Below are 13651 nucleotides of genomic sequence, written 5' to 3' on the forward strand. Positions count from 1 at the left end.
TGGGCTCCAGGGTGCTTGGGCTCCATAGTTGCGGCACGCGGGCTTTCTAGTTGTGGCACACAGGCTCAGTAGTTGAAGTGTGCAGGCTTAGTTGCCCCACAGCATGTGGGATCTTAGTTCCCCGATCAGGGATCGAGCCTGCATCCCCTGCGTTGGAAGGCAGATTCTTAACTACTGGACCACCAGGGAAGTCCCTACTTTATTTCTTTATATGATTTTTATGTTTACAAATTAAACTTTGCTAACAGTCACTCGTATTTAATGAAAGTTAGCAATTTAATTTAGGAACTTTATTAAAAAATACTGAGAAATTTGTGCTGTAATTAAAAAAAAATTATAAGTATGATTTCTGTAAACTAATTTCTATGTAAGCTGGAAATAATAAGATGATAAGAGGTAAAAAAGGTGATGGGGTGGCATTTCAAATTTTAGAATAACATGATTTTACATTACTTTATATCATCTAAATATATATTTTGAAGAATTTAAATAATATTTTCCTCTCTCTAGATTTTTGCTTCAATGTCTTGAAGACCTTGATGCCAATCTGCGAAAATTAAACTCTCGTCTGTTTGTGATTCGTGGACAACCAGCAGATGTGTTTCCCAGGCTTTTCAAGGTTATTGGAAAAATCTTTGCATAAAATAATAATCTCTTGTCAGAGAAGACACGTATTTGGGGTAAAGTATGGGAAATATAAGTGCTTTTAAATAAAATATTGTGGATATTTTCTCTGTTTAATAAAAATGTTACACAGTGTAAAATCAGACAGTGAAAAAAATGATTTACAATGAAAAGTTTCTTTCTTCTACCTTAAACTGACAGTTCCCCTCTCAGAAGCAACAACTACTACCAGTTTGTGTATTCATTAGAAATATTCTTTGCACAAATAAGAATGCATATGTGTATGTGTTTATATACACATATTTGTGTTTGTGTGAATGTTAACCATCCCCCCTTTTTAAAACCAAGGTGAGAACATGCTATGTTATACCATTCTATGCCGTGCTTTATTCACATAACCATATATTTTGGAGATTGTTCCATGTTACTTTCTCAGTCTTTTAAATGGCTTCATAGTACTGCATTGTGTAGATATGCTGTAATTTCTTTTTTTAAAAATTAAAGTATAGTTAACTTACAATATCATATTAGTTTCAGGTGTACAACATAGTGATGCAATATTTTTATAGATTACACACCATGCAAAGTTATTATAAAATATTGACTATATTCCCTGAGCTGTATATTATATCCCTGTGACTTATTTATTTTATAACTGGTAGTTTATACCTCTTAATCCCCTTCACCGGTTTCACCCCTACCCCTACCCAACTCCCCTCTGGTATCCACTAATTTGTTCCTTTTTGGTTTTTTGTTTTTTTTTTTTAAATAAATTTATTTATTTATTTATTTATTTGGCTGCTTTGGGTTTTCGTTGCTATGCCCGGGCTTTCTCTAGTTGCAGTGAGCAGGGGCTACTCTTCGTTGCAGTGTACAGGCTCCTCATTGTGGTGGCTTCTCTTGCTGCAGAGCACGGGCTCTAGAGTGCATGCTCAGTAGTCGTGGCGCACGGGCTTAGTTGCTCCACAGCAGGTGGGATCTTCCTGGACCAGGGATCGAACCAGTGTCCCCTGCATTGGCAGGCGGATTCTTAACCACTGCGCCACCAGGGAAGTCCCCACTAATTTGTTCTTTATATCTGGTGAGCCTATGTCTGTTTTGTTATATTTGTTTGCTTGTTTTTTAGATTCCACATATAAGTGAAAACAGAACAGTATTTGTCTTTCTCTGTCTGACTTATTTTCACTTAATCATAATGCCCTCAAGGGCCATCCACATTGTCACAAAAAGCAAGATTTCATTCTTTTTTATGGCTTAGTAATCTTTCAGTGTGTGTGTGTGTGTGTGTGTGTGTGTGTGTGTGTACATCTTTATCCAGTCATCTGTTGGAGGGCACTTAGGTTGCTTCCATATATTGGATATTGTAAATAATGCTGATATGAACATTGGGGTACATATATCTTTTTGATTTAGTGTTTTTGTTTTCTTCAGATAAATACCTAGGAGTGGAATTGCTGGATCATATTACCATATTATCTGTGTTCTATTTTTAATTTTTTGAGGGTATAATTTCTTTCACTAGCTTTCTATTGAACATTTAGTTATTTTTCCACAGGCCTTTTGCTAATACAAGTAATGCTGTCAGTGAACATCCTTGTTCACAAAAAACAAATCTTTGCTCACATGTGCCAGTACATTTGTGGGACAATTCTTATAAGACTTTCTGAGTCAAAGGGCTGTGACAATTGACATGCTACAAATCTGGAATATTTTTAACTTGGTAGAATCTTAAAAATCTCCTAATCTTATTCCTCCTCCTTTTTTCCAAATGACAAAATTAGTCCTAGAGAGATTAAGTGAGCTGACCTAGGTCATAAAACTAGCTCATGGAAGTGTTCAGACCAGAAACTGAATTTTCTGGCTTTGTTAATTTATCCCTTCCTATTTACTACCATTAGTATTCCTAATGTGTATCTGTTCTTTTCTTGCAGCTGTTTGATTCATCAAATTTTTATAATAGCATTGTTTCCACTTCTAATATACAAGAGAAAAGTTCCTTTTCCTGAATGAAGTATCCGCAGTGCTGGGAATCAAACCAACACTACCTAGCCTTTTTTTCATCAGTGTGAAAGAACCTTTTAATGTTTATAGAGTTTGGCTAATACAACAGTTGTAGCTAGTGAAAATTTATTTTATAAAAGTTTTCTTACTACTGTAGCTACTTAGAGTCAGAATTTAACCTAGGTACGTGGAAGAGCTCTGAGAAGAAAGGATATCAGAAACAATGGTAATAGTTTATCAGCATCTCACAAGTATAAAAGTATATGTGAATCACTGCTCAACCCTATCTAAATCCATGTGTTATAAGTAAAATGAATCTTAAGAGGATTTTAAGTACCTTTAAAATAACAAAACATTTACCTGCTTTAAAAAAAATGGTTTAACTCAGCAAGTCTTTTGTGTTCTTTATTTTGAGCTTTCTTCTGCCTGAAATAGCATATTATTGGATCAAACTATCTTCCGTATATAGATGATGTCCTGTCTTGTTACTTTGGCAGAGAGGCAATGGTTTCTGCAAGGGCCATAAAATACAGATACGTGAATATACTTTAATATACCTAGAGTGCTTATTATTGTATTCTGATACAGTAGTCTATATAAAATGTCATTTATGAAAACTTTCAGATTTATTTAATATGTCTGAACAATAGAGGAAGTTAATTCCTCTTTTTATTGTATTGATATTTTTATTTTTACTTTTTGTTTAGAGGTACTATATGCATGTGTTTCCAAAAAAGAGCCCAAGAGTATGTACAATAAAAAGCAGGTCTCCTTCTCACCCCTAACCTTTACACCCCCAGTTTCTCTGAGGAGGAAGATTCTTTTGTCAGTAACTAGCTGACTCATTTACATTACTGTCTCTGGTTTTATTATTCTAGTACAGCAGATAGAGAGAACTTTAATAGGTAAGTAATCCAGCTTCCCACATTGGAGGTAAAACTGGTTTAGACCTGATAACAGTGCCTTTAGTTTACTGGGGTGGAAATAGTGATTTCAGTACTGACGTCTCCTCTAGTGTGCACCTTCTTTCTATAGCATTCACTCATTTTATTCTGTTTATACTAAGTAGATTTAGGAATGGGGCCAGAGCATTTTTATAAACACATTTTTACACACACCTATGTTGGATAAACTTGTTTTTTCTTACCTTTTTTCTACTTAGAATTTTTCTCAGTAAATTCTAACTTAATATAAGCTGACAAGATGGCTTTTTTTTTTTCTTTTCATGTTCTACTGAAGAAATGATAAACTTAGCAGACACTAGCCTAGGCAAAACTTGAATGACAGTATTAATCATAGGTATCTTATATAAATTATTATTATTATGCAGTTAAATCTTATATCTTCTACATTTGGTGCCAGAGTGATAAGCTACCAAGACCACACATATTCTAGGGCCTGCAGAAACTTTTTATGAAGAGTTTGAAGTATCGGTTTAAAACATTCTCATTATATCCAAGAAACAGAGACATGTGTCTGAAATCTTTATAGATGGACACACTGAAGCATAATAAAATGTTTTGTTCAAAATCACAGAATAAATCAAAGAAGAGCATATAAAACCACTAACATTTCACATGCATAAATTTATATTATGCTTTTTGAGTCATTTTTTTTTTTATAAATTTATTTGTTTATTTATTTATTGGCCGAGTTGGGTCTTCGTTGCTGCACGAGGGCTTTCTTTAGTTGCGGCGAGCGGGGGCTACTCTTCTTTGCGGTGCGCGGGCTTCTCATTGCAGTGGCTTCTCTTGTTGCGGAGCATGGGCTCTAGGCGCACGGACTTCAGTAGTTGTGGCACGTGGGCTTCAGTAGTTGTGGCTCGCAGGCTCTAGAGCACAGGCTCCATAGTTGTGGCACACGGGCCTAGTTGCTACGCGGCATGTGGGATCTTCCCCGACCAGGACTTGAACCCGTGTCCCCAGCATTGGCAGGCAGATTTTTAACCACTGTGCTACCAGGGAGGTCCCTTTTTGAGTCATTTTGGATTCTTGCTTTATTATTTCATGGTACATGCTCATTTGAATAAGATAATTCATTCAACAGATATTGATTGAGTGCCTGCTATGTACATGGCAGTGTTCAAGGTGCTGGGGATATACTGGTGAACCAAACAGAAAACGTTCCTACCTTCATGGCACTTACACTATATTGGGAAGCAGACCAATAATAAAGTAAATATGCAATGTCAGGTGGTGATAGGTGCTAAAATAAAATGTGGGATAGAAAGTCCCAAGGTGAGGGAAGGATAGTTACGTTATATGGAATCATGGAAGGCCTCACTGATAAGGTAACCTTTGAGCAAATATATGAAGAGATTGAGCCATGCAGCTATCTGGGGTGTGATATATTGAATCCACAAAATTTTGCAGCTTGTTCATCAAAAGGTAGAGTTTATTTTCTCACTCCCTTAAATCTGGATTGGCCTTATATCTTGTATTCACTAAGTGCCAAAGGAGATACCGAGTTTCAAATCCTAGGCCTCAAGCGACCTTGCAGCTTCTACCTTTGCCCACTTGGAACGCTCCTTGTACCATGTAAGGACTGGGCTAGAATGTCACATTATGGGAGACCACGTGTAGAGAGAGTGGGCCAACCAACAGCCAGCACCAAGGTCTGAAATGTGTGAGAGAGGTCATTTAGATGCTCTGGCACCAGCCAAGCTGCCAGCTGATTGCAAGCTTGTGAGTGAGCCCAGGTGAGACCAACAGAAGAACCATCTAGTTAACTGACAGACTTGGAGAGTTAATCAGTTGTTTTAAGCTGCTAAGCTACTGCAACTTGGGGAAAGTGTCACAGGCAGAGGGAACAGTAATTACAAAGGCCCTGATGTGGAAGTGTGCCATGACTTGTTTAGGAACAGCAAGGAAGGAGGCCGGTGTGCTCTAGCCAAAGCACAGTGAGTGAAAATAAGAGATAGGGTCAGAGAGGTTGCAGGAGCCAGATCACAGGGCTTTACCATGTTAAGGACTTTGGCTTTTACTCTGAGTGAAATGGGATGCCATGGGAGATTTCTGAGTAGGGGAGTGACATGATTTCACTTACATTTAAAAGAATCACTTTGACTGTAGAGAATAGATATTGGAGAATGGAAATGCTGTAAAGACTTAAGCAGAAAGATCAATTAGGAGGCCATGGCAGTTATTTGGAAACAAGATGATGGTGACTAGGACTAGAGTAGCAGTAAGGGTGTTGAGAAGTCGTAGGATTTTGGTATATTTTTTGAATAGAGGCTATAGGGTTTGTTTATATGTGGTATTGAGAGTCAAGGATGACTCCTAGGTTTTTAGCCTGGGCAAATGACACAGTGGGTTGCCATTTAGTGAGATGAGGAAGACTATAGGAGGAACAAGTTTAGGGAAAAATCAGGAGTTCACCTTTTTTAACATTTTAAGTTTGAGACGCCTTTTAGACATCTGAATGTATTTGTTGAGTGGGATTCAAGTCCAGAGCTCAGGGGAGAAGTCTGTACTAAATTTAGGAACCTTAAACATATAAATTGTGTTTAAAACCCTGAGACTAGATCTATGGAGTAAAGGAAGGGGTAATGGATGGATGCGTGGAAATTTTTAGAGCTTTACCTTCTTTATGTTTGGGTTATTTTGTGAGATAACTTTTTTTAATGTAATTATACTACTTCAAATGCTTTCTCCCAGGAAGTTTGTTATTTATAACTTTGTTTTCTAAAAATTTTATGTTTCTTAATTATTTTCACAATATTACTCATGACTGTTTAAGAACTGCACATCCATTTAGTGGTTCATATTATGCCTTCTGAATGGTTAAACAAATAATTGTGATACACAAAAACAGATATGAATCTTAGTGCCTAAAATTGCAAAGTGAATATTCACTCATTTCACATGAAAATATTTTAATACTACATGCAATCTTATTGTTATATTTACTGTTGAAATTCAAAGATTAACCGCGTGTTGCTTAAAATAAAACCGGGCTAAAGAGTAGATAGGGACTTCCACCTCTGGTTAAGATGTAGAAAGTTGCAGTAGACCAACATTCCTGTCTTAACAATGTGAAGAAAGTAAATATGCCACAATATCATAGGTTTTTTGTTTGTTTGTTTTTAACCTATTAGAGAGTTGATGACACAAAGAAACCTAAATAAACCAAATTGCATAAAGGGATGAGACTTTCATGGGAAAGAAGAGACCCATGGCTACATCCCTGGAATCACAGCAGGAAGAGAAGGGATTCTACCATAGTTGAGAGAGAAGAGAAACCAGTTGAAATTTTACCAAGCTTTTTGTGGTCATATGTGGGCTGACATGGCAGATTAGAATTTCAAGAAGCCCTAGTCACAGAGTAAGTTTACACCCACTCTCCAGTTCTTTCTAACAGTGCCTTCATGGAGTACCAGTGGCAGTGTGCCAAAGGCTGGGGCGAGGGAAAAGAGTGGAGAGGGTTCCCTCATTGAAGTGCACTGGGCATTCACTTAGTGCAAAGTAGCAGTTCACTGAAGCTGGAGACAGGACATCAGGGTAGAAAGATGCCTCCAGAGGTGTAGAAAATTAGGGGACAGGGCTGGAAAACAAAGAGAAGTCCTTAGCAACCATAAAGCTGATGGGTAGACAGCAAAGCGGAGAGAGATGTCCTATAGTTTGTAAAGCTAGAGACTGGGCTGTAAAGCAGAGAGAGACATCTGGAGTCTTGTTAGTACTCACATCTCAAGCCCTGTTGAAGAAAAATCTGAATCCTGCCCTCAAAATATTTGAAGCCAGTGGTGAATGAAATTTAATTAAAGCAACAACAAAGCCCAGACCCAGCTCAATTACTGACTCCAGCAATTCAACTTCTATCAGAGCAAAGACTATGTACTTTTCTAGAGATAAATGTTGTTTATTCCGTTTCTAGTCTTTTATAACATTGTCTGTTGTATGATCACAAATTATGAGACATATGAAGAAGCAGGAATATGTAACTTGCAATAAAGTAAAAGAAAAACCATCAGTAGAACCAGTCCCACAGTTGATGCAGATGTTGGGATTAGAATAAAGAAAGGACTTTACAATAATTATGCTGTAGATAGTAGAGAATCTAGTCAACAGGTGAAAAACTATGTGAAGAGATGGTAATTTTAGTACAAAAATGGAAAGTATTAAAAAGAACCAAATGAAACTCCTAGAACTGAAACATGCAATATCAAAAATGAAAATTCATTAATTGGGTTTATCCAGATTGAACAGAGCAGAACAAAAGATCAGTGAAGTTGAAGACAGTCAGTATCCCAACTGAAGCACAAAGAGGAAGATTTTTTTAAAAAGGGAATAGAGTGTCTGAGACTTGTGGAACAACAGTAAATGGCCTAACATATCCATAATTGTAGACCTAGAAAAAAGAGGGAGAGAGAGATTGGGACAGAAAAAAAATATTTGAAGAGATAATTGAGTTTCCAAAATTGATGGACGATATCAACCTACAGTGCCAAGAAGCTCAACAAACCCCAAACAGCATAAACATAAAGGAAACCACACCTTGCCACATCATAATCAATTAACTGAAAACCAAAGATAGAAAATTTTATAAGCAGCCAGAAGAGAAAGGACACATTCAGGGAACCACACTAAGAGTGTTCGATGGTTTCTTATTAAAAAAAAAAAAAGAGTCCAGAAGACAATGGAAAGGCATTTTTAAAAAGCTAGAAATAGCAAAAATATTCATTTTTTAAAAAGAGAAGGCACAATGAAGGCATTTTCAGGCAGACAAATGCAGAGAGAATTTATTTCCATCAGATCTATACTATAAGAAATATTAAAAGGGGACTTCCCTGGTGGCACAGTGGTTAAGAATCTGCCGGCCAATGCAGGGGACATGGGTTCAATCCCTGGTCTGGGAAGATCCCACATGCCTCGGAGCAACTAACCCCTTGTGCCTCAATGACTGAGCCTGCACTCTAGAGCCTGCGAGCCACAACTACAGAGCCCACATGCCACAACTACTGAAGTCCACGCTCCACAATTACTGAAGCCCGTGCACCTAGAGCCTGTGCTCCACAACAAGAGAAGCCACTGCAATGAGAAGCCCACGCACTGCAGCAAAAAGTAGCCCCCCCTTGCCACAACTAGAGAAAGCCCGTGCACAGCAACGAAGACCCAATGCAGCCAAAAATAAATAAATAAATAAATAAATTTATTTTAAAAAGAAATATTAAAGGAAGTTCTGCTAGGTAAAAGAAAATAATTCTAGGCTAAAGACAGGATCTTCAAAGAAAGAAGGAAGAGCACTAAAAATATGGGTAAATATAAAAGACCACTTTCTTTTTTAGTTATGTATAAATATATCCTATTTTTAAAAGACCATTGACAGATTAAAACCAACTAATATTGATAAATTGTAGGGAATAATATGAATATAGTGGGGCTTGAAACATATATAGAAATAAAACCTGTAACAAGATCACACAAGGTAGGAAGAAAGTAAATAGAAGTATGTGTAAATTCTTACATTATTCAATTGTAATATATTATTTGAAGGTAGACTGTGATAACAATACATATTGTGATCTAAAATAACCCAAAGAGCTATTTCTAAGAAGTTAATAGAGGAATTTTAAATGGAATACTAAAAATATTACTCATTCAAATGAAGGCAGGTAGGGGGCACAGAGGAGTAAAAGAAGAGATGGGCAAATGGAAAACTTACCAACATGATAAAATTAAACACGACTATATCAATAATTATATTAAATATAAATGGTCTTTTTTAAACTCTCCATTTAAAAGACAGTTTATCAGACTACATAAAAAAACAAGCAAGAACCAACTATATGCTGAGTAGAAGAGACACTTTAAATATGAAGAAACATAGTTTGAAATAAAAGAGACTGAAAAAGACGTACTTTGTAAGCAGTAAGATAAAGAAGTAGAATTCAAGACAAAATTACCACAGATGAAGAGTAAAGTCTCACATCAAAAATATATAACCTGGACTTCCCTGGTGGTGCAGTAGTTAAGAATCTGCCTGGCAAGGCAGGGGACACGGGTTCCATCCCTGGTCCGGGAAGATCCCACATGCTGCGGAGCAACTAAGCCCATGTGCCACAACTACTGAGCCTGCACTCTAGAGCCCGTGAGCCACAACAACTGAGCCTGCATGCCATGACTACTGAAGCCCACGTGCCTAGAGCCCGTGTTCCACAACAAGAGAAGCCACCTCAATGAGAAGCCCGCACACCACAACGAAGAGTAGTCCCCGCTCTCCACAACTAGAGAAAGCATGCGTGTAGCAACGAAGACCCAATGCAGCCAAAAAGAAAGAAAGAAGGAAAGAAATGTATTAAAAGAAAAAGTATAGCCATCATGAATATGTATTATCTACTAATAGCATAAAAACACATGAATCTCAAACTGATAAAACTAAAGGGAGAAATAGATAAATTCACAATCATAGTTGATTTTTACATCTCTCATTTATTGATAGAATATACAAAAACTAATAAAGATATGGATGATATGAATAACACTATGAAATCAATTTGTTGTAACTGATATTTGTAGAACACTATACCCAAGAACTAGAGGATACACATTATTTTCTTGTGCATATGAAACATTCACCAAGATAGACCATATGTTCAGTCACAAAACAGTTATCAACAAATTTCAAGACTGAAATCTTACAGAATAATATTCTCTGACTTCAATGACTTAAAATGAATAGCAAAAATGTGTTCTTTTCAAGAAGTTTGATTGAATTACTGTATACATTTACTGTCCTATGTGACAGTTTTATCATTGTTAGAGATTTCAGTAATTAAAATGGGAAACAGAAGCTTAGGTTATTTTCCTTATCAAAACTATGTTCCTTGGAGCCACAATATTATGATGGTTTTCGTGCTCTTGTACATTGGATGTCTTAAGCTGAGTGCAGTTGAGGGGATCCTTTCTAATTACAGGAAGGTACTTCTTTCCTTCAGCACTGTGATCTGACCTGTGACAAATCTGTACTATACACTATGTAAATGGCTAACAAGTGAATTGCAAACCAACTGAATGTACAAATCTTAGTGCTGGTGCTGAAATCTCTTCAGAATAGTCATCATGATCTCAAAGTTTGTTTCAAAATTTGCAGGCATCAAGTGTCAATCAAAACTGAAGATGTAACAGTAATGAATGTTGAATTCTCATGCTTTAGGTGTACTTCCTTATTAGAGTTTTTGGTTCTCTGCTATTTTTACCATACTGTTTCATTTAAATTTCCTACAGGCTAACTTCATTTGTGTGATTGAAATAAAATCGCAGTATATAAAAAATAAATAAATAAATAAAAATTAAAATAAAATGAATAGCAAGAGAATAGCAAATCTTTGTAACTGAATGATAATGGAAATACGGTATATCATACATACCGTATTTGAATATGGTATATCAAAATTTATGAGATTCAGCTACAGCAGTGCTTAGAGGAAACTTAATAGCTTTCAATACTCTATTAGAAAAGAATCAAAGAACTAAGTTTCTACCTTAAAAAATAGAGAAAGAACAAATTAAACCAATAGTAGAAGAAAGGAGATAATAAAGAGAGGAATGGAAATCAATGAAACTGAAAGCAGACAAACAATAGAGAAAATAAATGTGGAATAGACAATTTCTTGTCTCTCAGCTCCAAATCCACCCTTCTTTGCCCTGCTTTGTGATACTGAAGCTGGATGCTGTAAACTTTTCTCCTTTGCTGGCTGGCTTGATTTTAGGTTTTGTCAATAGAAATTGCTGTTGGTTCTTTGTAAGGTCATAGCAGGAGAGAAGGGGCTTTCTTTTTGGTATCTTTATAATTTTTTTCCTAGCACCTTAGCTAGCAAATGAGCATGTGGGAGGACCAGTAGCACTTACCTCAGTAGCCCTCACCTCCGTAGCCCTCCTGGACAAGCTCCAGCTCATTCACACCCTCTGGCAAATGTCTCTGCCATGCAGTGGACCGATTCTACAGATCAGCTCCAGTCAGCCCATACCCTGCAGGAAGTTTCTCAGCCACCCACTGGGCTGTTCCTAGGAACCAGCTCTGGCCCTAGCCCTCTGGCAGGTTTCTTCCCTACAGGGAAGGTTGTTCTTGAGGCAGCACACCCCATACAATGAGGTGTGAATCTCAGCAGCAGGGAAGAAAGGGAACTTTCTTAATTCATTGCTTAATTATTTTTCCTCCATTTAGAGGTGGTAGCTGCTTTTGGACACCTTAGAACAATACAATCCAACAGAAGCTACATGTGTAATTTAAAATTTTCTAATAGCCACCTTTAAAAAAGAAAAATGTGAAGTTAATTTTTTAGATGTATTTTATTTAACACAGTATGTCTAGAATATTATCTTTTCAATATAAAATCATTACAAAACTATTAAACTATTTTAACCTTTTTTTATATGAAGTCTTTGAAATCCACTGTATATTTTATGCTTATAACACATCTCCATTCCAACTAGCCACATTTCAAGTGCTCAGAAGCCACTTCAATGGCAAGTGGTTATCTACCATATTGGACAGTATATAGCCTTAACTCCTCTTCTTTTACTTGCTGACAGTTCTTCAAGTTAAATTTTCCCTGTTCAAATTACTAATGTGGTTTCTGTCTACTGACTGAACTCATTGATTCAGAGTTCAGTTTTCTTTTGAAAAGATTAATAAAATTGATAAACTCCTAGCACTACTGATCAGGGCCAGAAAGGGAGAAAACACAAATTACCTTAAGAATAAAAAAGGGGACATCACTAGAGAGTCTCTAAACTTTAAAAACATAATAAAGAATATTGTAAACATCATAATACCAATATATTGTACAACTAAGATGAAATGAAAAATATTCTTGAAAAGTGCAACTTACTAAAATTCTCAGAAGAAAGAGAAAGAAAAACTGAATAGCCCTCTCTTAAAGAAATTGCATTTGTAATAAAAAAATCCTTCCAATAAGTAAAACTCCATTTCCCAGATGGCTTTACTTGTGAATTCTACCACATATTTAAGAAAGAAATAATACCAGTCTTATGACACTCTTTCAGAAAACAGAGGATAATATTGGGGACACTGAACTTTTTTATGAGGCCAGCATAACTCATACCAAAACCTGATGAAGAACTTTTAAGAAAGAAAAAAAAAGTATAGCCAAGTGTCCCCCATAACACACACTTAGATATCCTTAATATATTAACAAATAGAATTTAGCAATATTTTAAAATAATACTACATCATGATCAGTGGGGTTTATTTCAAGAATACAAAGTTGGTTCAACATTATAAAATAATAAATTAACATAATCTATCCTATTAATAGAGTAAAGGACAGGGTATTATGGTTGTCTCAGTAGATGAAGAAAAATCATTTGACAGAAGTCAATACCCATTTATGATTTTTAAAAACATTATGCAAACTAGGAATAGAAAATTGATAAATATCAATTTGGTAAAGATTGTCCACAAAAAGCATAGCTAACTTCATACTTAATTGTGAAACACTGAATGCTTTACACCTAAGATAGGGAACAAAGCAAGGATATTCACTTTCACCACTTCCTGAAAGTCTAGCCAGTGTAATTAAGAGTAGATAATTAACTTACCAGCTCTCCCTCACCCCCATATCCTCTATCATAGCATCCTATTTTTTTTCTAATAGTTATTATATATTTAATTATTTATTTATCTCTGTAAGTTCCTCAGTAAGTTCCAGGAGGGAGGAACCTAGCATAGGAACTGGCCTATACTAAGAATTATAATAAATACTTGGAATATGAATGAAAACTCTTTTTTGTGTGTGCTTTATTTTTTTTTTTACTATATCTTTATTGGAGTATAATTGCTTCACAATACTGTGTTAGTTTCTGTTGCACGACAAAGCAAATCAGCCATATGCATACACATGTCCCCATATCCCCTCCCTCTTGAGCCTCCCTCCCATCCTCCCTATCCCACCTCTCTAGGTCATCGCAAAGCACTGAGCTGATCTCCCTGTGCTATGCTGCTGCTTCCCACCAGCCAACTATTTTACATTTGGTAGTGTATATATGTCGATGGTACTCTCACTTCG

General features: G+C 36.3%; 1 protein-coding gene across 6 annotated transcripts in view; it reads left to right on the forward strand.

Annotated features, from left to right (window-relative positions):
• Window positions 1-13651, forward strand: part of CRY1 (cryptochrome circadian regulator 1) — a 95776-nt gene that overhangs the window by 60830 nt on the left and 21295 nt on the right. For 4 of the 6 annotated variants that reach the window (XM_082419425.1, XM_082419424.1, XM_082419429.1 and 1 more), the window contains exon 2: window positions 511-619. In XM_082419425.1, the coding sequence (XP_082275551.1) occupies window positions 511-619 (109 nt within the window). Of the gene's footprint in view, window positions 1-510; window positions 681-13651 lie in introns of all 6 variants that reach the window. The other 2 variants (XM_082419427.1, XM_082419428.1) reach the window with 1 other exon arrangement.

Source organism: Balaenoptera physalus, assembly GCF_965194825.1.
Source record: "Balaenoptera physalus genome assembly, chromosome: 13".
Taxonomy (NCBI): Eukaryota; Metazoa; Chordata; class Mammalia; order Artiodactyla; family Balaenopteridae; genus Balaenoptera; species Balaenoptera physalus.